The sequence below is a fragment of the Cebidichthys violaceus genome, unplaced genomic scaffold (genome assembly GCF_023349555.1).
Source record: "Cebidichthys violaceus isolate CVI_PGR_0920_01 unplaced genomic scaffold, fCebVio1.0.p SCAF_11, whole genome shotgun sequence".
In the NCBI taxonomy this organism is placed as follows: domain Eukaryota; kingdom Metazoa; phylum Chordata; class Actinopteri; order Perciformes; family Stichaeidae; genus Cebidichthys; species Cebidichthys violaceus.
The window spans coordinates 6,231,510-6,252,722 of record NW_027176274.1 but is presented as its reverse complement, the minus strand read 5'-3'; the positions used below and the strand labels follow the sequence as shown (position 1 = coordinate 6,252,722).

The following is a 21,213-nucleotide window of genomic DNA, read 5'->3' as shown; positions in this document are numbered from 1 at the left end:
TCATTGATTTTACAGTGAAAACTCTGTCTGAAATAACCGCTATTGCCCTTCTCCTCACACTCAGACTGCTTCTGCATTTTATACTATAGCAGCAGACCTTCACTCACTAAAAACATAGCGGAGCACTGCAGAGCTTATGTTAACTATGCATCAAACGTTTTTCTGTGCAGCTGAAGTGGTTGATTCATCGTATTCTTCAAAGCGTCCGGTAAAATAAAGTATTTGGTTCCAGTAGTAGTAGTCGGTTTAGTTTTCATAGTAAAAGAAAAAAGTATGGGCGTTGTTATACTATCATTTTATTCCAAAAGTTGTTAAGAAAGCAAAGGAAGTATATAATACAGCCGTTGAGGGCAAAGTTAGAGATTAACCGCCCGTCTGGAACGCTCTAAGAAGTAAAGCGAAGGCAACGGCAACAAAGCAGGGATACTGTCATTGGTAAACACTACCTGGCTTTCTAATAGTTGGGTAGTGTTGACAGGGTAATTGCACAAAATAAAAATAAAAATCAGAGAGCAAATGTTTCATGAGCACAGAAGCAGCCCAGGTGTGAGAAGGGCTGAAGCTGGAGCGCAAGTTACAGTTTGACCTAAAATCCAAGTGCAAGCAGGGGCTACATGAGTGTGAGGAAAATCTGAAGTGAAATTAATGAGTCATGATCTCAAATTTAAAGACCACGTTCTTGAATAAAGACAGGAAAAAAGCTCCATAGAAACCTGACTAATGAGACGACAGTGATGAGAGATGACCGAGTCCTTCAATTAATTAGTATTATATATATATATATATATATATATATATATATATATATATATACTGTATGTATAGAGGCAGAGAGACAGAGAGCGTAGTTGAGTGAGAAAAAACAGAGACCAGAAGACTTTCAGACTCAGCAAAAGAGAGAAAAGGATGCACTGAATGTGAGAGAGAATTAGAGACGCTTAAGATAGAGAGAGAGAGCCAATACGGTACAAGGGAGAGAGACCCTGGGTAAAGAGAGAGAGAGAGAGAGAGAGAGAGAGAGAGAGAGAGAGCGCAGTGAGAGAGCGCAGTGAGAGAGTGGGGGGCTGAATGTGAGAAGCAGCGTGAGGAGAGTGAAAGCAGAAAATCATTCAGCTCCTGATCATCACTGAAGACGACTCAACAACTTACCGACTCTCTCTGCATGAAACCTCTTCTGCGTGCTGATGGTTTTAAATAAGGAACAAGAGACTTCCTTCTTCTTCTATTTGTTTTCCTTCAGGAACGAGATGTGGAAATATCCTTAGAGGGAAAGATGAAGGTTTTCAGAACCTGAAGATTTCTTTTGGGAGCTAAAGGAATACCGAACCAGATCTGCGTTGGTTTGCGGACCGACATTCTCAACTGAGGGTTTATGAAAGAAGGAGGAGGAAAAATGAAAATACTTAAGATCTCTGGTTTTTGGAAAACAGGGATATTTTTTCCTGTTGGGACTTTTTTATCGGCGAACTGAATGTCTGTAAAGAGACAAGAGAGAGGAGAAAGTTAGTGAAGTGTCTTCAGGTAACACACACACACGTCAAATATCATCATGTTCATCATCAATCTCTGTCGGCTGCCGACGCACTCTCACAGGTGCAGGGATGAGTTGAGACAAGACGGCAAGGACACTAGAGGATTTCCACACGCATTCATGACCACACACACACGCAGCAATTACATCTGTGCAGGTATGTAGTGGAGGGGAAACCCACCTTGACAAAGGAGACCTCTTCAAACTGAAATAAGTTACGTGTTTCTTTGTGTGTGTCATGTAAGGGTCAAAATGAAAAGATCAGTTATTTTTTTCCATGCATTCTTGGATGTTTGCATCATGAAAATCAAAGGCTAAAGGTCAAGCTTCATCTGTTTGAAAAGAGACAAGAGACTTGGAGGACATGAAATTCAGATTTGTAAGATCTGGGGCTTCAGATGGACCTAATGTTTTTATCATGAGTGCAGCTTTGACGAGCCCAGACTTCAAGGATGAGAAACCTGCAACTGTGTCCCCCATCGCTCCAGCTTCAAATGGATTCTATAATCGGAAGATGAGAAGAGTTTTCTTTTTTTAAATGACTGAAAACATGTGAGTCAAAATCACTCCAACATTTGGTTTGGAATATTTCGAGCAGAGCCCAACTGGAACTATTCTTCCTGTTTGTTTTTCCAGTACTTGTGTGACGGGCTGCACACAGTCACGGTATTAACCAAACAATTTAATTTATATCCATTGAAAATTGCCCTTTGAGCTTGAACAGCTGCGCTTTTTGTCATGCTGAATTAAGCAGCTATTTTTGTTTGCCGCTGCGGACAAGATCGTCATCTGTTGATCCTTTGACAGACGATTTGAGGCTTCAGTGTTTCCTCTGAGATGAGGGAGTAAATACGGGACAGCACATATTGAAATACAATTTATTACTGAAGTGATATATGGTGTTATATGTATGGCATTCACCTGGGGGAAGGATTTGGAGAGTGAGTAAATGATGACAAGACTTTCCTCTTTCTGTCTCCACTCTGACCCATTTTCCAGGCAGCAGTCCTGAGGCGTTTCCGTCTCTGGCTCTGACGCCATTACAGAGCCGACACCATGAACCTGCGTGGTGGCAACGTGTCAGAGTTGATCTCCAACACCGTCAGAGTCGTAACCACTCTGGAGTCCAATACCTGGTCTCCACGTAGATTTGAGGAAAGCACCCTGCGAATCAATAACGTGACGAACTCGGGGTGTCACGGGAATGGCGCGCCCCGTAATGGCATTGACGTACAGTTAGGGAACTTGTCTTTCCGTAACGTCGGAGGAGTTTATGGCGAGGAGGGCGGTAGGCTTCACGGGTCTCATTGTCCTCAACAAGAGATGGCGATGGAGAAGAACTGGGCAGCGCTTTTGATTTTACTCGTCATCGCCGTCACGGTCATGGGCAACATCCTGGTGATCCTGGCTGTCTCCCTGGAGAAGAAGCTGCAGAATGCCACCAACTATTTCTTGATGTCTCTGGCGGTCGCTGACATGCTCCTCGGCATCCTGGTCATGCCGGTCTCCATGGTGACCATTCTCTACGGTAAGCTTTGAATGACACTGATATTGAGCTTTTTTAAGTTGACATTTGGTGTGTTGCTGACTCGAGTCCAACAGGCACACAGTCATTTTCCCCCCAAAGTGTTTGAATTGTTATCTGACAAAACAAACTGCACCTGCCTGCATGTTCAAGGCTTCACTCGCTCTGCAGAGTAAAGTGGCCCAAATATTATTGAAATGACAGCATGAAGAAAGGAAGTGACAAGAAATCTGACATTTCCTTTTAGCGCTTTGTTTTCACTCTCATGTCTGCCGTGACATGCGTGACTCCTGTGGGCAGATGGAGAACAGCAGCGATGGCCGTGTTCAGTGCTGTTGTTGACAGTGATGTGTTTATTTTGAGTGCCGCTTCAATGCACACAGAAAGCTGCAAAACCAGTGAATTTACCCGGGATGAAGAAAGGAGCCACAGGAAAATGCTGAAAAAATATCTGCATATAAAGTGGATTGAAAGAAGCAGAGACCTTGCTGTTGGGCCCATGTTGACCCTCCAACCCATCGCCTACCACCCTGTTTTGAGTGTCCATGCACCCTGTCGCCTCCTAGCTCCCTTTACATACAGTGCACACAGCAGCCTGCCAGAGACCAATCACAACTCATCTGCTGGAATAACACTAACACACAAACTGCTCAGGTCTTGAGTTTAGATTTTGAAAAACCCTTCTAAAGACAAGCCTGCAAAATCTGATAAATATGCAGGACCCCCGTCCCAGCAACCAGATGTTTGTTTTGTGCTGTATCGGTTTAAACACGTTCTGCACTCTGCGTTTGCATAAGAAATAAAAAAGCTTAATATATATAATTGTTATCAGGACATCTCACTGAGATCAAGTCCTCTTTTGTATGACATACCTGACCTCACTTTGTAATCGGAGTTTAAAGTTTTGGTGCAACAGAATTAAATGTAACCAAGTTTAAAGAGCAAAAATGTAAAGAGACGTTTAAAGGGAAGAAACCATAACCGTGAGATACAAAGTAGTGGACGTTCAGTATTTAGCCGATGGGGTAAGAGGTAGGTAGGAGCAGTGATACTGGGGCAACTTGTGCAAGAGACTGTTAGCCCTTAAAATAATGCACATGCGTACATTGTTGTCAGGGAGTAGATAGCACAAACATCAACCAGGGTCATCATTTTACATCACATGTCATGTCCTAACAAATGTCCTAACTGGGATTTATCGTCTGTTGTCTGAGGCAACGGATGGCAATAACATGGCTAGTAACAGTTTTAGCATATTGATGTTTAGTCGGTATAATAGTTACCATATCAGTTTTGCATGTTAGCCTGCTGAACACAAAGTACACCTGAGGATGATGGTAATGTCATTAGTTCTGCAGGTATGTTGCCATAACCCAACGTATGGGTTCATCAAAATGTTTTATAGAATCTGAATCCCATTCAATGAAATTTCATTGCGATCCAGACAATAGCTGTTGAGACAATTGACTTGAAAGAAAAAACGTTATCGTTACAAGTCCGTAAGATATCTGTGTAATATTTGGTACCAATCCATCCAAGGAGCTGAGTGAACATTTTAACAGTTTCAATATCTGCAGCAAATTCCGTGGCAATCCATGTAACAGCTGGAAATATATTTCACTCTGAACCACAAATGTCAGCACTGGAAGAAAAGTGAGGATTAATGAATGCGTGTGCACAATTTCATGGCAATCTATCCAATAGTTAAGATATTTCAGTCTGAACCAAAGTGGTGGATCCACTGATAGACTGACATTGCCATCATTAAAAGCATGACACCAGCATGACGAATACATCTTTAAGTCTGGAGCAATAACTTTAGACCCTGCAGCTCTTCTCTCCTCTGTATCTGAACACTTTTGTCCCTCTGCTGGTGGTTCAGGTGGCAGCTGACTAATGCTTCCCTCAGTCAGCTTCAGGAAGCTGAATGTTTCCTCTCTGCTCGCCCTAATTTTTTTCTGTTTATCTGTCTCACACTGAGACACACTGACACACTGACACACACACACACACACACACACACACACACACACACACACACACACACACACACACACACACACACACACACCTTTCACTGTCCTTCACTGTTGCCCATTTCCAGCTGATCCTGGCTCTTCTGCCTCCCTGAGCTTCCCCCTGTGTCTCTGGAAATGTCACGAGCCGCTGCTCACATAAGGGGCTTTAAGCCATAAGTAGCAAATTCATTTGCATGAGAACGAGCGGTGGTAAATTAGTCAGAAGGAAGAGAGCTTCCAAAAAGAACAACCCTCAGTGCTTATTACTCGCCTACCCCGCTCTTTAATGAGAAGACAAAAGAAGTCATTAGACACGCCGACGCCAAAAACAAACACACGCCGCAGTTATTTTCTCATGTTGCTACTCAGCCGTGGCGATTCACATTCATTTACTGATTTAGAGAGCAAACGCAGCATTGTTTCAGGGTGAGAGGGCACGGCGATAATATCACAGAGTGAGTAGGTGGCCATGGGATAGGTCATTATTCATGTCAAAAAGAAGATTATGGGAGGAAATCCAGAGATGAGGATGTGAATGGTTATTAATGAGGGCATAGATTGGTTTGTGGTGGATGTCATGGCTGTGAAGATTAGGTTATTAATGGGGTCATTGATGAGGTTAAGGACACTCATGCATGAAATAACAGGTGAAATCGCAGGTGGTCATTTCAGTATTGCCATCATATATTAGACTAGTTGAGACGATACGTGACAATATACAATGATTATGATAAACAAGTTAAAAGCAACTGCAAATTACGTCAATGTAGCACTAAAGAATTAGGCCCTCGTGAACCATCAATCAAATGTGTGCCGAAGCCAGTCGTGACACTGAGCCCCTTTGGGAACTGTAGTTACCTGAGATCACATTTTTCTTGAGTGACCAAGAACAAAAGGTTCTGTTTAGAGAAGAAACCATCTGTGTCAGTCCACCACTTTGGTCCAGAATGTGATATCTCCAAAACCATCTGATGGTTCACGACATTCACGACTCTCAGACAATGGTTCCTCATAACTTCTGTGATCCTCTGACTATCATCAGGTCAAATTTAAAATGTGTTCAATGCTTTGGTTTATGACCAAATACCTGCAGAACTAATGATATTCCCATCATCCTCCACTATACTTTGTGTTTAATGCTAATCAGCAAGTGTTAGCATGCTAACATGCTAAGTTGCTATTCATAGCATTTAATGCACCAGTGTGTCTAGTTCAGTACAGTCTCACAAAGCTGCCAGCATGGCTGTAGACTCTTAGACTCTTTGTTCACATGCCGTGGTGCACAAGCATTCTCAAGAGCCTCTTTTTTAGACTTACTGCTAAATCATCGCAACTTCATCATCATCGTTGTCGCAGCATGCAGGTCGCTTAGAGAGGAGTAAGCGACGAGTAGCGCGACAGTAGTGCAACCCCCAAAGCACCTTGGATAAAAGGAAGAAGTCCTGTTTTTGCCAGAGGCTAATGAAAAAATGTGCAACATTAAAAAGATTTCTCTTGTCAAACAACAACCCCAGAAAGCTTCTATCCAAATATCAGAATTTGTCATTGCTCTCTGAATCCAATTTTGGGACACATATGAGCGTTGTTGTCAGGATTATTCTCCTCTGAGTCACTGTTACTTTACCCAGTGATGGAGTACAGTCATACATTTGATATGAGGTAGCATATTGAGCGTGTGAAATACTTCTCGGCTTACCAGCCAAATACTGTTTTGGCTGACGTGTTTATCTTGTCAGATGGCCCAGTAAAGATTTAACAGATCAAGTTCTATCTATTTGACTAAAACAAACGTTTCATTTGTCTTGGGAAATTTGGGATTAGCCTAACCATTGAAGCTGTGTGGACACAGTGGACAAAGAGCTTGATTCCTAAATTATACATGAAAATACAGAAGGCAAATACCATTTCATACTGTGTAGTTTGGGTTTGCTTCTTCCCGTCCTCGCTCTTGTTTTTGTGATGCACTCCCCGGAGATGAGCTGTCAAAATAAAGTTGACAGACTGATGTGCTTTCTCACCTTACACAATCCTCCTGACACTCTTCTCACTGGTTTAAAGAGCTTGAATAACTTAGGGGTTTCACTTGACTAGAATTTGCACCCCTGATAGTTGAAATGTACAGTTGAGAGCTTCTATCTGAATTATCTCCCATCTAAAACACAGATAAATATTGTGATCGGTTCCTTTTAACAGATGGCTCCGGCATATTTTGGCAATATCTTGGGAGATATTCAAGAGACACATTTATTTTCCCCCGAAGAGATCGGTGGCACTTTGAAACAAAGTGCTTCAATTTAAGGTGAAGGCACTCTACGGTTTGTTAGACTGTGACTCAAGTCAGCATACAGACGATTTAAACTCTAAGCGGATTTTTGCAGTTCATCACATCTGCTATTAGCAAATGTCAACATTTGTCAGTGGCTGAGCTGCTTCGGAGGCAAAACATAATCTCAATCAGTTCAGTTAAATTTACTGCAGTGTGAAAGGTTTAGGAACCAAAGAACTGGCAGAATCCTTTAGAGAGAAACTTTAGCTAATTGGCAAACTTCAATTGTAAACAGGGAACACACAAATAGAAATGGTGGCGATGCTGTTCTTTATTCATTGTGTTGGAAGGTCAGCTAAAATATATCTCCTCCAAAGCCCTCATGTGCATTGGTTTGAATTCACTTTAGTTCTTTTTTGCACAGAACTGTTATGAAAAACAGTCAAAAGTTTCCAACACTGTCGCCGACAGGAACAAATGCAGTACAAAATAAAAGATTTAGAGCGATGGAACACAATTACAATAGAGATGTGTGACGTAGTCACGGCTTGTCATCAAAAAACTTGGTTCACAATTTTTCAAATCGGTCTCAAAACAGTTGTCAGGTGCCCAAGTAAACACCATCGGAACAGAGTTTGTTTGCCATTCCTCCTGTCCATACTGGACAGTAAAGATATCTTCATAACATGTTTCCAATGTGAATTTACTCCAACATTCCTCTTAATATGAGTCAGTCAACTCAAATAATTATCTTCTTTTTTGACTTTACAGGAGCTGTCCGTTTAGCACCTCAAAACAAGCCAGAACTTGTATTCTTCCGCAATGCAGCATTTGTAAGGAGCACATGCACCGTGGTGTTGTATCAGTACGTGTTACTGTGTCTGGAGCTGTCTCACCTCGGCGGTTTGACGAAGCTCTGGGGACCGTCGTGTGTTTAACCAAGGTCGCAGCGCGGCTCCAGGGATGGAGGTGTTGGCCTGTCGGGCCTGCCACTTTGATCCAGACGGAAATATCTCAACAATTAATGGACTGCCAAGATGGTTTTCACAGTAATTTGATTTATCCAGCTGTAATCTAGATGTGTTGATGAGGTTATTCTTAATCCTTTTAAAATTATAACATATTCCTAATTATTCTTAGTCTTAATACTGAAATCCCATTCACTGTTTGTGCTATCAGATTACTGCTGAAGCTGTGAAATTAGCAGCTCACTTCATTTATCCATCGTACTTGTTCTTCAGGGAGCTTCAGTCAAACATTTTACATTACACACCGGCAGTAAGCCTGATTGATTGGTATCTTTAGGAGAGTACTAACACCTTAAGTGGTTTTAAGTGAGCTGGACATAACTGTATCTGTTTGATGTGCACTTGCAAACCTCGTCACACACTCAAATAGTTTTTAACATAAAACAACCTGCACTCTAACCCCCCTCTTTTCACTCATGACAGGGTTTTTGTAATCCAGTTGCTTGGTAATCAATGCCTCTCGTGGTGAAGTCTCTCTCAGCCTTTGGTCCTTTGGTCACTATAGGCAACAGTGGAAAACAGAGCACCTATGGGAACAGAGCATTCCAGTCTGAGCTCAGTGGAAGCTTGCCGAGTCAACCAGTTTGCCAGAACAAATCTCTGTTCCTGTTCCAGTCCCACCTCTGCTCCTTAGAGGCACAGAAATAACATAGTCATATGGATTATTCTCAATTTTGGGGTTCAATTTTGGGGATTATTTTCTCCCTCCTCTCACTCTCTTGTTTTACTTTGAAGACCCCACCATCTATCATCACTCCTGCTTTATTCTTCCTTTTCATCCATGTGATTGGCTTTCCTCTCAGAGGGTGTACAGTAAGACAGACAGAGGACAAACACGTGTGTCTCAAAGCTCTCAGGTTTTGACGTCTTTCTTTGGACAGGCAGTTTCTTTCCTGGATTTCACACTGGAAAGTGAGATTTTCATGTCTTTTTGATAAGAATAAAAGCAGGTCTAAGGGCTGTATATACTGCGCATAAAAACGCTCTGTCCATGGAGGACTACAAACAGCCCACATTCAGAAACTGAGCGTTTAAACAAGCAGTCAGGATTTCTTCATGGTTGTGATGTGAACTACACACTAAATTGATCATTTCGCAGTTTGAAAGTAAACATTATAAATGTGTCCCAGTTTATTTCCCGCTGCAGTGCAAGAAATGTATAAACAGTTCCTTGTTGCAGTATGATGTGAATGACATCAGCTGCCAGGAAGTAAACATGAGCCCAAGTAGCTGAATTCCTTTAAAATGCATTAAAATGGAAGGTGAATACAGGTGTATTCAGACAGACAGTAAGAGGGAAAAAAAGGCTTTTTTGAACATTTAAAGCATGTAAATGTGTTGTAGTGGAAACCCAAAGTATGGACCTAGAAAATGAGCATGATATGTCTCCTTAACACAAGTGCTTTCTTCAACTCATGTGCTAATGAAGTTATTCAGAAACATTCTCATAAGAAGACAAACGCAGCAAATCTGTGACGTTGTCTTCTTTTCTATTCAAAGCGGTTTGTGCTGTTTTCTTTGTTTAGCCATTGTGGCCCGTGCTGTTCATGCTAACGACTAGGAGCGTACTGACTCTGATTTGATGTATTGATTGACAGGAGTAAAGTGGCTCACGTCAATCGAAAGGAAAGGTGAAGGAGACCGTAAAAAGCCTTATCTGACACAGCTCCAAACCAACAAAAAAACACATTATTAGAAATCAATATTTTACTTTCTAAAAGGATATCTGAAATCTGACATGAAATTTTAGGTCGCACCATCTGCTACTTCAAGAAGATGACTGACTCCTGAATCATTTTCAATCCAGGACATACACACAGTTGCCAGTTTATTAGGTACACCTAGCTAAAACTAATGCAGTCTATTACAATAGTCCCATTCATATCTGGCTACATGAAGGTTTTAAAGTATTGAAACTGTTGACTGACAAACAAATATAATTTAACAACACCACAAACTGGATCCTCCAAAATATATTACACTAATGAATATACTGTATATGTAGTATCATAGTGGGCGCTATGCTTCCGTGAATATGACGTCGGTTGATGACGGCGTTATCAGCTGTAATCCTGAAACTCGGATTAAAACACACACAAAGGTAGAGCGACTTCATTTTCTGCTCATGTAGACATTACTCCTCTATATATTTACATAGCAAATAGTTGTTTCTTGCTATTTGTCTATTCATATTCTGAATTCTGAATTTAACACCTTTAAAGAGCACTTTAACCCTCTTGTTTCTGCTAACCTCCAGTGGTTTACATTGTGTACTCCAAGGTGCATACGCCATTGGCATCGCCCTCATTAGACCTCCTACCAGAAGGGCAATTATAGATAAAGTGATTACACAATGACACGATTGTTGAACTGGTGAATCACCAACAGAGACCAAATGCCAACAAACAAACATCAGAGACAGAAAAGGTTAAATAGATCAAACATGGCAGAGGAAATTCTGCGTTATGTTGCTGTGGAGGACATTTCCATTAGCGCTAAAGCCCTCTGAAAGGCTCTGGACGCAGTTTAGGCTTTGATAATCTGAGCTCACTTTTTACTCTGAGAAGTAGGGCGGGTGTAACAAGTCTTATATAACAGTGGAAAAGTCCTCAGACGCTGGTTTCGCAGCCGCCTTGATGAGGCAGTCGCCCTGAGCAAAAAAACCCTCTAATTCCTCGCTCGATAGAAGAAAGGATGAGGAAGAGATCTGGACAGAAAGTGTGATAGAGTATCCCAAGTGGAAAATAGCCAGTGTTGTGCTCATCCATTTGTGCACAACTGCATGAGATAGAGGAGATTTTGTCTTTTTGTGTGTCTCTGAGCTGCAGAGCAAAGCACAAAGCGGCCTTAACAAAAAAAAAAAAAAAACACAGAGCTGCAGCAGCAGCAGGCAGGCATTCAAAATCATCAGCCTTCTTCTCTCTCGCATGACCAGACGGAACAAAACGAAACAGATGCAAACAAAAGGGCAGAACCATTATCAGGCTCTGCTGGCCAGATGTGAGACAGCAGGGCAAAAGGTCAAGATGTGGAAGGAAAATGTCAAAATAAGAGTGTGGAGGGGAGCAGCAGTAACCAGCAGGTTAGCAGATGAACACCAGAGACAGTAGAGATAGAGAGAGGAGTGCAGGCTTCAGAGTTGTTTTAAAGCAACACAATAACAAGCATCTTATATAATACACTGTATTTAAATATGTTGAAAGAAGGAAAGCAGATTTTTGTGCCATTTCAGTGATAAAGAGGATGTCCTATTTTGTTTTCTATTGACATTTTTACTGACTGTTGCAAGCAAAACATGGTTTAGTAGGATTAAAAACAGAAATTCTTGGATTTTGTTTTGCATGATGCATAAAAAAGCAGAATTATTATTTACACAAACAGTGGAAGTAGTGAAGATGAGGAATTAAACCTTTTGTCCGGATAGAAATTTCACTCATTGTGTGAATTGTAATCTGCCATTTGGTGCACGATGTATTAGTAGTATCCAGGATGGCCCTGTCCTCATGGTGGGGTTGCCAGATTTGCTGTAACTGTATAGGCTTGGTTCACCCAAATCATTAAAAAGAAATAATAGGATAATAATGTCTTACTCCTCTCCAACAGTAACAGTAAATAGTTTTTGTTTTATTTTTCCAGGCTTTGAGAATTCTCTCTCCACTCAAATACAGTGAAGGTTAATTGAATTTACATGAAAAAATAATCATTAAAATAGCCATTCCAAAAACATAAAGCATACTTCTAAAAATGGCAACTGTCCCGTTTATCTGAAGTCTAAGCGAAAGTAGAATGACAGACTCTCATTCCTGGCTGACGATGGTTGAAGATGTTCACGCATGGAAACTTTTCTACTTACTCCTGAGAGCAGCATGTAATTAATGTTGAATAATTAGGGCTTATGATGACACACTGCTTTGGCACGCTGTAATTTGGATCGAGCACATTTGGTACGCTCACGGGGGACGACGCCCGTCAGCTCCTCACACATATGACCATCTCAACATGTTGTGTTTAACGTCACAATAATAACGTGCAGACATGTTGACTGAACTGTGTGTATTCATGTACCTTCAGTTCATGTGTTATTTTCTCAGGCCCTGAGCAGCTTTTGTGTTTAGAGCAGCGTTGACTGTACCAGCCCTCACACTGCCACAGTTTTACCTTGCCATTTTATTCACTGGAATTCACTAATCATGTAGTTCTATTGGTCTCTGCTGCCCAGTCATGTCCCTCCCTGATGACTTGTGTTTTTCTTTTTTGCTTCTGGAACAGTCGACTGCATTGACTCCTCTTAGCTCCTCTTTGGCTTCACGTCTCTTCTGCTCTAATAAATATTGACTTTATTATTATAATTACCACTGCTGCTGCTGTTATTCATCTAATTATGATTGAGAAAAAGCCCGTAAAGCTGCTAAACAATGACATCATTTCTTTCGGTGTCTTAACCTCTGCACCTCTTTGTGTGTTCTTCTCTTTGTGCATAAATGAATACAAGTTGTGTTTCATTATTGGTGATCAATACTGCAGTTATGGCTTCTTTGCCTAAAAACATAGGTCACACTGTTTATGTTTCCTTTTTAATTGGTCCTGATTAATGAGTTAATTAGTGCAGAGCCTTGGACTCAACAACAGATAAAGTAATTGCTGCTTATATAATGCCTTCATGCCTTTCTAAAGTGTGAACTGTTTATGGATGGTTTCATAATGTAACATAAGATATATTGGAGCTCATAGTTGCTTAACTTGATATATGAGCTAAGCTTAATAGATGAAGCACCATGTTGACTGCTGCACTTTGTTTACAGTGTCAAAGAACTGAACAGTTCTTACACACTGATTGGCTGATTGCTCTTTGTCTTCTTTCTTTGGTGGCTCCATCACTGTAAAAACAGTTCTTACACACTTTATTTATTTGAATGGATCCGCAGTGTCTGTACATGTCTCTGTCTTTGAGGGCAAGTGCCTTTGTCTCATTGCAAAAAACAAACAAACAAATAAACCTAATCAAATTAAAAACATGGGATTGTGTGCCTTTGGTGCTCTTGAAGTAATGGTCATCAGAATCGTTTTGATCAGAATGTCGTTAAAATGCATTAAGGAAACATTTCCTGCGAAGATCAAACTCTTGTAAAGTTGGTGGACGTTGTACAAGACTGTCATGGTGATGATCTCCAAAAGTCTTTGTCCAAATTTGTCGCTTTTCCCCAATTATTTCATTACTGACTGAATATCTTTGGATTTTGGAGTGTTGTACAGACAAAACATGTAAACATGTGACTTTAGAAATGTTTCACTATTCCTTGACATTTTATTCGGGCTGCCAAATAAATTTCATTATCTTTTTAAAATATTTATTATTTATGTGCAGTACTCTTTTAAGCCACATGAAGAAGCCTTAATCTTCGTATTGTTCTGATGATTGCAGCCTACTTATAAAATGTAATTTAATATGAACGATTAGAGTACAGTCTATTTGTTTTAGTTATGAGATGAAAAAAACAAGAGCCTGTTAAGACAATTATTTGGTCTCATTAATAAAGTATTTAACATTCACATGTTTTCAATAACATATGCATAAAACTAAATTGTAATTTTTCAAATCTATGTCTCTTCGAAATGGTTGGCGTCCATTTTTGTCTTCTCACAATTTACAGAATTGGGTGGTGTTTATTTTGTCATCTTCACAAAGTGGTTCCCGAGAAAAAAGTTTGGCAAACACTGTTATGGACTAAAAGATTAATGGAGGCAACAAACAGCAGGTTAATCAATAATGAAGCATTAGCTGCAGCCCATATTCACAGCACATAGTTATGCAGTTTGAAATGGCTCTGCTGTTTGCTTTCAAAGAATCTGAACAGCAGTGAGGATTCTGCTGACCAAGCTAATCCCAATTACAGCAACATAAATCACAGTTAATCAAGAATAATAAAAAGGAGGTTTGGGGGGGGGGGGGGGGGGGGGGGCTGCAGCAGCAGCAAATCAGCAGACTGACCTGTACAGCTGTGAATAAGCCAATGATTGTGAAGCATATTTGAAACAGCTGATGCCAATCACTCAAGACTTCAGTTCTCTGCCTGAAATAATGAATTCATTCAGAAAATCAGGTTCAGGTGTGTTTCCATGGTACATGTGGTTCTGTACTTTGTCTCTGAATATTGCTGTTGGTACTATGATTTAAGGTTAATTAAGCAACTTAAGTAAGATTTGGCATGCATTACTTTTACTTGTAACAAAGAACATATACATTATAGTATTTCTACTTTTACTTGAGTAAAACATCCTCCACATCTGTTTATTTCTTTCCTTTTGTGTTTAGTTTTTGACATCTGCAGCGCACCAGTACACTGTAAAACCTACCAGCTCATCTTAATAAAAGAAGTAAACTAACCCAACTTAAATGGCATAGAAAGTTGTAGTTACTTGAGTGATACACTAACATGAACTCGTAAGTGAACTGCAGCCATAATGACTCAGTCTGTTGGAGTTTGATCAACTTCTGGTAGACTTTCAAGTTAGGTGTATCAATTCTAATGTGTTGTATTAACTCATTTGATCTAAATTGATTTTATAGACAGTGGCTGTGTTCGAAAACTTGGATAGCTGTCTTGATCCTTGATCTGTCGTTAAGACAGGAGTCTGGAAATGTACATTTTCCGGCGTTTTTTCGCTTAGATTTTTCAAAACTTACCGAGAAATAGACACTGTACTATCCGATAACACCGTTAGTGTAACCAGCAATAATGGTTGATGTGATTTGCGAGGAGTCAGTCAGCCAACTTTCTAACATTAGCACGTTAGCCTAGGTTAGATAGCCTAACGTTATTTCAGTGTACCAACGTCACACATTATATTGCACGCTATCTTAAAAGACATTCGAAATCAACGTTTTTTTTAGATACCTTCACCCGTAAGTTATCTCGCGTCAGACACCTGTCTTAACCCTCCTGTTATGTTCATTTTTTAGGTAGATCAATTATGTTACCGGGTTCATTTTACTTTAGCACAAGCAATGTAGCTCACATCAACGCAGCGCACACGCATGCTGCTGTTTGTGTGAAGTTGAACTAGCCAGGCGTAACGTTACACGGCACGTTGACCCAGCTCAGCGGGGAGGAGAGGATTTTCCACACACCTGTCTGTCTGGGACTGAAGTTAAGAAAGTGAAGAGAGAAGGGAGAAACTCACAGCGGAGATTTTCGGTGGTTTAAACGCATTTGCTGTCCATAAACCAAGTAAGGTAAGGCTGTTCTCTCTTTTATTAGCTTGCTAGCAAAATATTTGAAAAGCTAACGTTAGCATTGCTGTAACGAAAGCGTGCACTCTCTCAAAGCGTTAACGTTTAGTTTGCCTGCAAAACAAGTTGTATTTTCACCTGTTAGAGTTGTTGACGTCTGCACATGATTTTCCATCCAAATTACATTGCCAGAGTGCAAGGAGTATCTGCGGTTAGCTTAAGTTAACGTTACCGAATAGGCTTAACATTGTTAACGTTAGCATGGTCGTGCTGGGCTCCACGTGGTGCTATCATTCACTCTGTTTCATTCACATGCAATATGCACCACTTGTGCAGTTAGGACAATGGAATTGGGATTTTAATATATATCAAATGGTTCATTTAATTTAAGGCATTCAACATATTTGTTGCTTATACAGCTAATACACAACTATACCAAACTAACATCACTGCCTTACGTTAGCCACGTTTTTTTTCTTTTTTTTAAGCCTAACTTTAATACATTGAACGGATTATTTTCATTTCAGTTGTGGCTGAGCTCATGGACCCAAGTCATGTGGAAATGTAAGTTGTTTTTTTCTAGTCCCATCAAAGTCTGCTTACTGAGACATTACAGACTCCAACATGGCCAGTATTCTACTGTTTCTCCCTTACCATGTTTGTATTACAACTGCATATGCGCTTTTAGCAGTTTTAATTCACTCAAGATACACATGTCAAGAGTGCACAGGCCTAATGTTAGTGAGAGAAGGGTAGCAGGCAGTGACACATGGTGTGAAAGACAATTTCATTGCCCTCTGTGTGATTTCAAGCAGCTATTTGTTGAGAGGGACATGTTTCTTCATCTAAGGGGACATTTCAAAATGAAGCAAACTGGTCCATGTCCATTTAGGGACTGCAGGTTTAAATCAAATGTCCACTCGACATATAACTCTCATAAATGCAGAGAACATCAGAATGCCTCTGATTACGATGTGTCCGTTGTAGTGCCAAACCAATCCTCACACCTAAACATTTCATTCCAGTTTCAGAGTAAACGAAGAGCTCCACATCCAGCAGTCAGCAACAGCCTGTCATATCTGCATGCACAGAGTACCTGGACAAAGCAATACAATTACAGTAAGTGAGTACTATTTTCCAATGATTAAATAACATGGGGGAACCAGATGTTAATGTTGCTGTTCAGGCAGAGTAGGTGCTGAAACATACGCTAACCTTTGCAGTATCTTTTTGTTTGTTTGTTACAGGCTTCCCATTCACAGTTGTACAAATGGCAACGCCTGATGTCCTCAATCTAAGGGTCATTCTTGATGAAGTCAATGCCGAAAACCTTAACTTGCACTCTCGCCCTGAGACTGTGAATGCCCTCATATTGGAGCTGGAAAAAAATCTCGACCTGAACTATGACTTTCGCCTGCAATTCCAAGACCCTGAATTTGACAATGCCTTATGCAATTTGGTCAATATAGAGGACCTGCCATCTATCGCAACTGTCACGGTAGTAAAAATAATTGAATTGGATCTGAGTTCAGCCAGCACAGATGACACAGTGTTATTATCAGATAATACAGAGTCACCTGAGCGCCTCTGTAGATGGCCTGAAGTTTTTGTTGTTCCGACATTCTCATACGAGGTGGAGTTTGCATTAAGAGAGGGCAACTGTGCATTTGAGAAGGTGAATGCAGGAAAGCGCAGCAGCAGCAACCTGGAGGGTGCATCACCCCGGGCCAACATTAAACGACCCAGAAGAGGGGAAGTCCAGTTCCTCCATAACTATCCCCGTGGTGAGAACAAGGACACCCTGGAGACCAGAAGGATGGAGATGCTGGAGGAGTTCAAGAAGATGCCAACCGACAGAGACATGGTTCTTGTCCATCAGCACATGCAGTGCACCTTTCCACTCCGACGTGAAGAGATTGTGACGTTAGCACCTCCTATCGCAGAATTAAAAGACAGATGGCCTGCCCTCTTCTCTGAAGCTCAAGTGAGTAAAAACATACTGGGGCACTACACAAAAAACAAAGGTGACATGTCTTACACCCACACACACACAGCTAACATTGATTATTGCTTGATTTGATTTAAAAATGGATTGTGACATTGTCCTCAGGATCATTTCATCAGGGAAACACAGCTCGTGATTTATGTGAAAAATAAATTACTTCAAATCTTACTCTGGGAAACTTGCAACTTGCTTGCCCTTGACAGATATGCTTAGAAAATGTAACTGTTGTCCAACATTTTTAAACAAATCACATGAATCAGACCATGTTATAAATTCAAAATATGGATTTGTCATGATTTAGGCTCATTATGGGATATCTCTTTATGCTTTTGTGTTTGGTTCAGCTCTATGGCGAATTCCATAGGATCACCAATCAAAGCCTTCAATATTCCTTCTTCACTGTGCTGGATAAAAACACTCCACAGCTGCTCAAACTCTACAAAGAGAGGAAGACTGGAGCTTTTGGTGAAAAGATGGCAGATCTGCTGATGGCATATGACGAGCAGGTAAGGGTGCTATTAATATGTTTACTGAAGGGTGGAAGTAACTACAATAATAATGACTGAATTGATGAAACAGCTATCAAATTAAATGGTCAATTTAATACAATTAAATGTTGCATCAAATAAAATCAATGAAATAAAATGGTCAAATCATATATTCAATATTTCAGTTGAAAACCTCTCTCTGTGTAAAAGGACAAGAATGACATCAGTGCAACTAGAACAGCAGCCCTGGCTGGGCTGCCACTGTACCTAAAAGAAGACTCATCAGTGATCTTCAAGAGTTGCAAGGTAACGTTAACTTCTCATTCTCCCTCAGCCTTCATTGCTCATCATCTCTTGTTTGCACTGATGAGCCACTGATTTATACAAAGTTGATGACTTTAGACTCGACAAAATTAGGAAAGACTTGCAACCTTCTTCCAAACCAAAAGATGAATAAAAATGTTGGAAGAATCTTTCTTTTTCTTTTAAGTGTACCACAAATAATACATTAGATTTTGGTGAAGAGTGTTTTTTGACTTGTAAGTACTTGATACTCAAGTTTAGAATTTGGACTCGACTTGAGTCTTGCCTGTCTTGACTTGAATAGAAAGACTTGAGACTTAGACTTGATGACTTCGTCCCACCTCTGCAATCAAGTGTTTTCCCTCTACCATACCATTGTAAACTGTTTTATTCTACACCTGTGAATATTTGTTAGCACACTAATTTCATATGTTTCCCAGGAGTACCATCAAAGGTTTGTATCTTATTTATTAGCCTATCATAGTTGACGTGTTTGTAACACACATTACAGTCATTTAGCAGACGCTTTTATCCAAAGCGACTTACAATAAGTGCATCAACATTGGTAATCAAAAGAACTACTAGTCACCAGAAGTCATAAGTACATTTCCTTTTCCAAACAAGCATCTAAGAGCATGAAGCAGAGCATAACTCAGAGCCAAAGTACAGTGCAGAAACAAGAAAAACAGTTAGTGCTATAAGTAATACGAATACAATAAGTGCAACAAGCTAGTATGAATACAATAAGTGCTAAGTGGAAGGCTCAGGGTAGCACTTCCTGAAGAGGTGGGTTTTCAGCCTGCGCTGAAAGATGGGCAGCGACTCCGCTGTCCTGACGTCAGTGGGGAGTTCATTCCACCACTGTAGGGCCAGGACAGAAAACAGCCTGTTCTGGACCTCATGTGTACTCATGTGTACATGACCTCATGTGTACTCCCTCTTTCAGGAGGAGGAGTTTGAAGCATTCCAGGAGGGTACAGTGGTCGCTGTTGGCCGTGGTGGCTGAAGAGGACACGGCTGCAAGGATTCCCTTTCAACCTCTCCATGTCTCAGTCATCCTGGAGGATCAGGTTGTAATGACTCTCAGATCTTGGACTGATGCACTGGTGGTGTTGTTTAGCTTGATCTATGCTCTCAATATGAGCTATCCGACGAAGCTGAGTGGCTTCTTTGAGTTCATCCAGGTTGTCCTCTTAAATCTAGATGATGGAAGAAAGCAGCTCAAACCTAAGTTGCAGGCCTTGAAAAATGAGCTCGAGTAAAGAGGCGACATCCTGCGCCAAGACTTATAGCAGTCATGGTTTACAGCCCAACAAAGTCTTATATGCAGAAATCAGTTCATAGAAATGATCAGTTCATAGAAAAATCAAGACTTGTATTGACTAAATCCCTTTATGCACAGCTCAACTACTTCCTGAATCTCAGAAGCTCTTTCATTTCCTCTGGAACAGGATGGGACATAACTAATTAAACCACCTGTGCTTGATCTCAGCAGCCAACAACAAGCAAGCACACCTGGTTTAATTAGGTCCAATCCTGTATCAGAGGAAATATATGTCTGGTATTCAGGAAGTATTGGAGCCTATAGCCTATTATTGTATAGGCATTGTCAACTCTTGCATCCCGTCAATCCAGCTGTAAATGATGACCACAGTGCTCTGGAGGCTGAAGTACCGGCTCAGATGTCTGTACCGAAGAAGGGAATATTAGTGTTCTGTCAAAAAGTCTATTAAAAATAGTCCATAGGTTATTGATAGTTGGTCTACTGGCGATAGCAGTTGTGTTTGGTTCTTATCCATTGTCAATTTCAAACCCAGCTGGCCAGTTGTTAAGCAAGCCCAACATTTTGTTAAGAGAATATACAAAAACTTTTCATGACTCCTTTCAGTTTATAATTTTTGAAAACATGTTTGTTGTGAGCACAATGTATTTGATCAGTGATTTATTTTTTTTATGTTGGCAGCTGTGTGGATTCATTTTGGCATAATGTGTAATGTTGTGGTCAACAAATCATATTGGTTAAAATAAATTAATTGCATCTAACTGAGTATTTGTATTGAGTTAATGCAACTTGAATGGTTCAAGGCAATCAGTTTCCTTCAATGAATTGAGTAGCTGCTATACCATTTTGAGTTGTTGTAACACAAGCTATTTAAGTTAGTCGGACTTAAATCATATATTTGCTCTTACATCATTTTAATGAGTTCATACAAACATTACAAATAAGTTTAAATAATGAATATGTTTTAAGTTCAAAACAAAGAATGGAGTTAGTACTAGTCATTTATTTACTTAAGTATACCTAACAATAAATACTTGAGTTAGGAGTACTCCATTTAAGCATTTTTTTTCACTAAAAGGATTTAAGTTATTTAACTTAAATGGTTCAAGGCAATCGGTTTCCTCAAACTATTTGAGTTGACTTTACTCATCAGGTTTTACAGTGTACAGTTTTACCTCATTAATAAACGGCTCTTTGGCTCACAGCATCTGACTCTTTTAAAGCTTTTTTAGTTATTGAAACTTGCAGGCCTCCAACTAGCTCAGTGTGTTGAAGTAAATGTGTTCTTCTCCTACCTTTAGTGCACTTATCTTTAGTTTGTTCCCTTTTTTTTTTTGTAAAATTGCACATAAGTCACTTTGAAACTGTCTTGATGTGTGCTGTAAATAAAAAACTTGTTTTCGCCAGTTCACTTGGACATCTTCGATACGTCAATACTGGTGTAACGTCGACACAAAGATTTGAGAGAAAGAGAAAACCCTCCTCGTCTACCTCCCTGTGTGTATCAGTGCAGCGCTAGGGAACTTTGTCATCATG

The 21,213-nt window shown here is 40.3% G+C and overlaps 2 protein-coding genes across 7 annotated transcripts in view; both read left to right on the top strand.

Annotated features, from left to right (window-relative positions):
- Positions 1 to 1,144: 1,144 nt before the first annotated feature.
- LOC137866226 (5-hydroxytryptamine receptor 2A-like) overlaps positions 1,145 to 21,213 on the top strand; it is a 51,449-nt gene continuing 31,380 nt past the window's right edge. For both annotated transcript variants that reach the window (XM_068702002.1, XM_068701993.1), the window contains exon 1: positions 1,145 to 3,059. In XM_068702002.1, coding sequence (XP_068558103.1) covers positions 2,588 to 3,059 — 472 coding nt within the window. In that variant the 5' untranslated portion in view covers positions 1,145 to 2,587. The remainder of the gene's footprint in view (positions 3,060 to 21,213) is intronic.
- Positions 15,075 to 19,045, top strand: LOC137866238 (uncharacterized). 5 transcript variants are annotated; one of them, XM_068702031.1, is made up of 6 exons: positions 15,075 to 15,597; positions 16,127 to 16,163; positions 16,625 to 16,722; positions 16,847 to 17,583; positions 17,949 to 18,110; positions 18,303 to 19,045. In XM_068702031.1, exons 2-6 carry the CDS (start codon positions 16,141 to 16,143, stop codon positions 18,468 to 18,470), a joined length of 1,188 nt encoding a protein of 395 aa, XP_068558132.1. In that variant the 5' UTR covers positions 15,075 to 15,597; positions 16,127 to 16,140; the 3' UTR covers positions 18,471 to 19,045. The 5 variants fall into 5 exon arrangements, with proteins under 5 accessions (XP_068558132.1, XP_068558125.1, XP_068558116.1 ...); XM_068702024.1 differs by having other exon boundaries at positions 15,075 to 15,602; XM_068702015.1 differs by lacking the exon at positions 15,075 to 15,597 and having other exon boundaries at positions 15,985 to 16,163.

Excerpts from the sequence above, each read along its gene's own strand:
- LOC137866238 (XM_068702031.1), top strand. The coding sequence starts at position 16,141 with ATGGACCCAAGTCATGTGGAAAT. Across the intron at positions 17,584-17,948 it reads CCCTCTTCTCTGAAGCTCAA|CTCTATGGCGAATTCCATAG; the intron begins GTGAGTAAAAAC and ends TGTTTGGTTCAG. Across the intron at positions 18,111-18,302 it reads TGATGGCATATGACGAGCAG|GACAAGAATGACATCAGTGC; the intron begins GTAAGGGTGCTA and ends TCTGTGTAAAAG.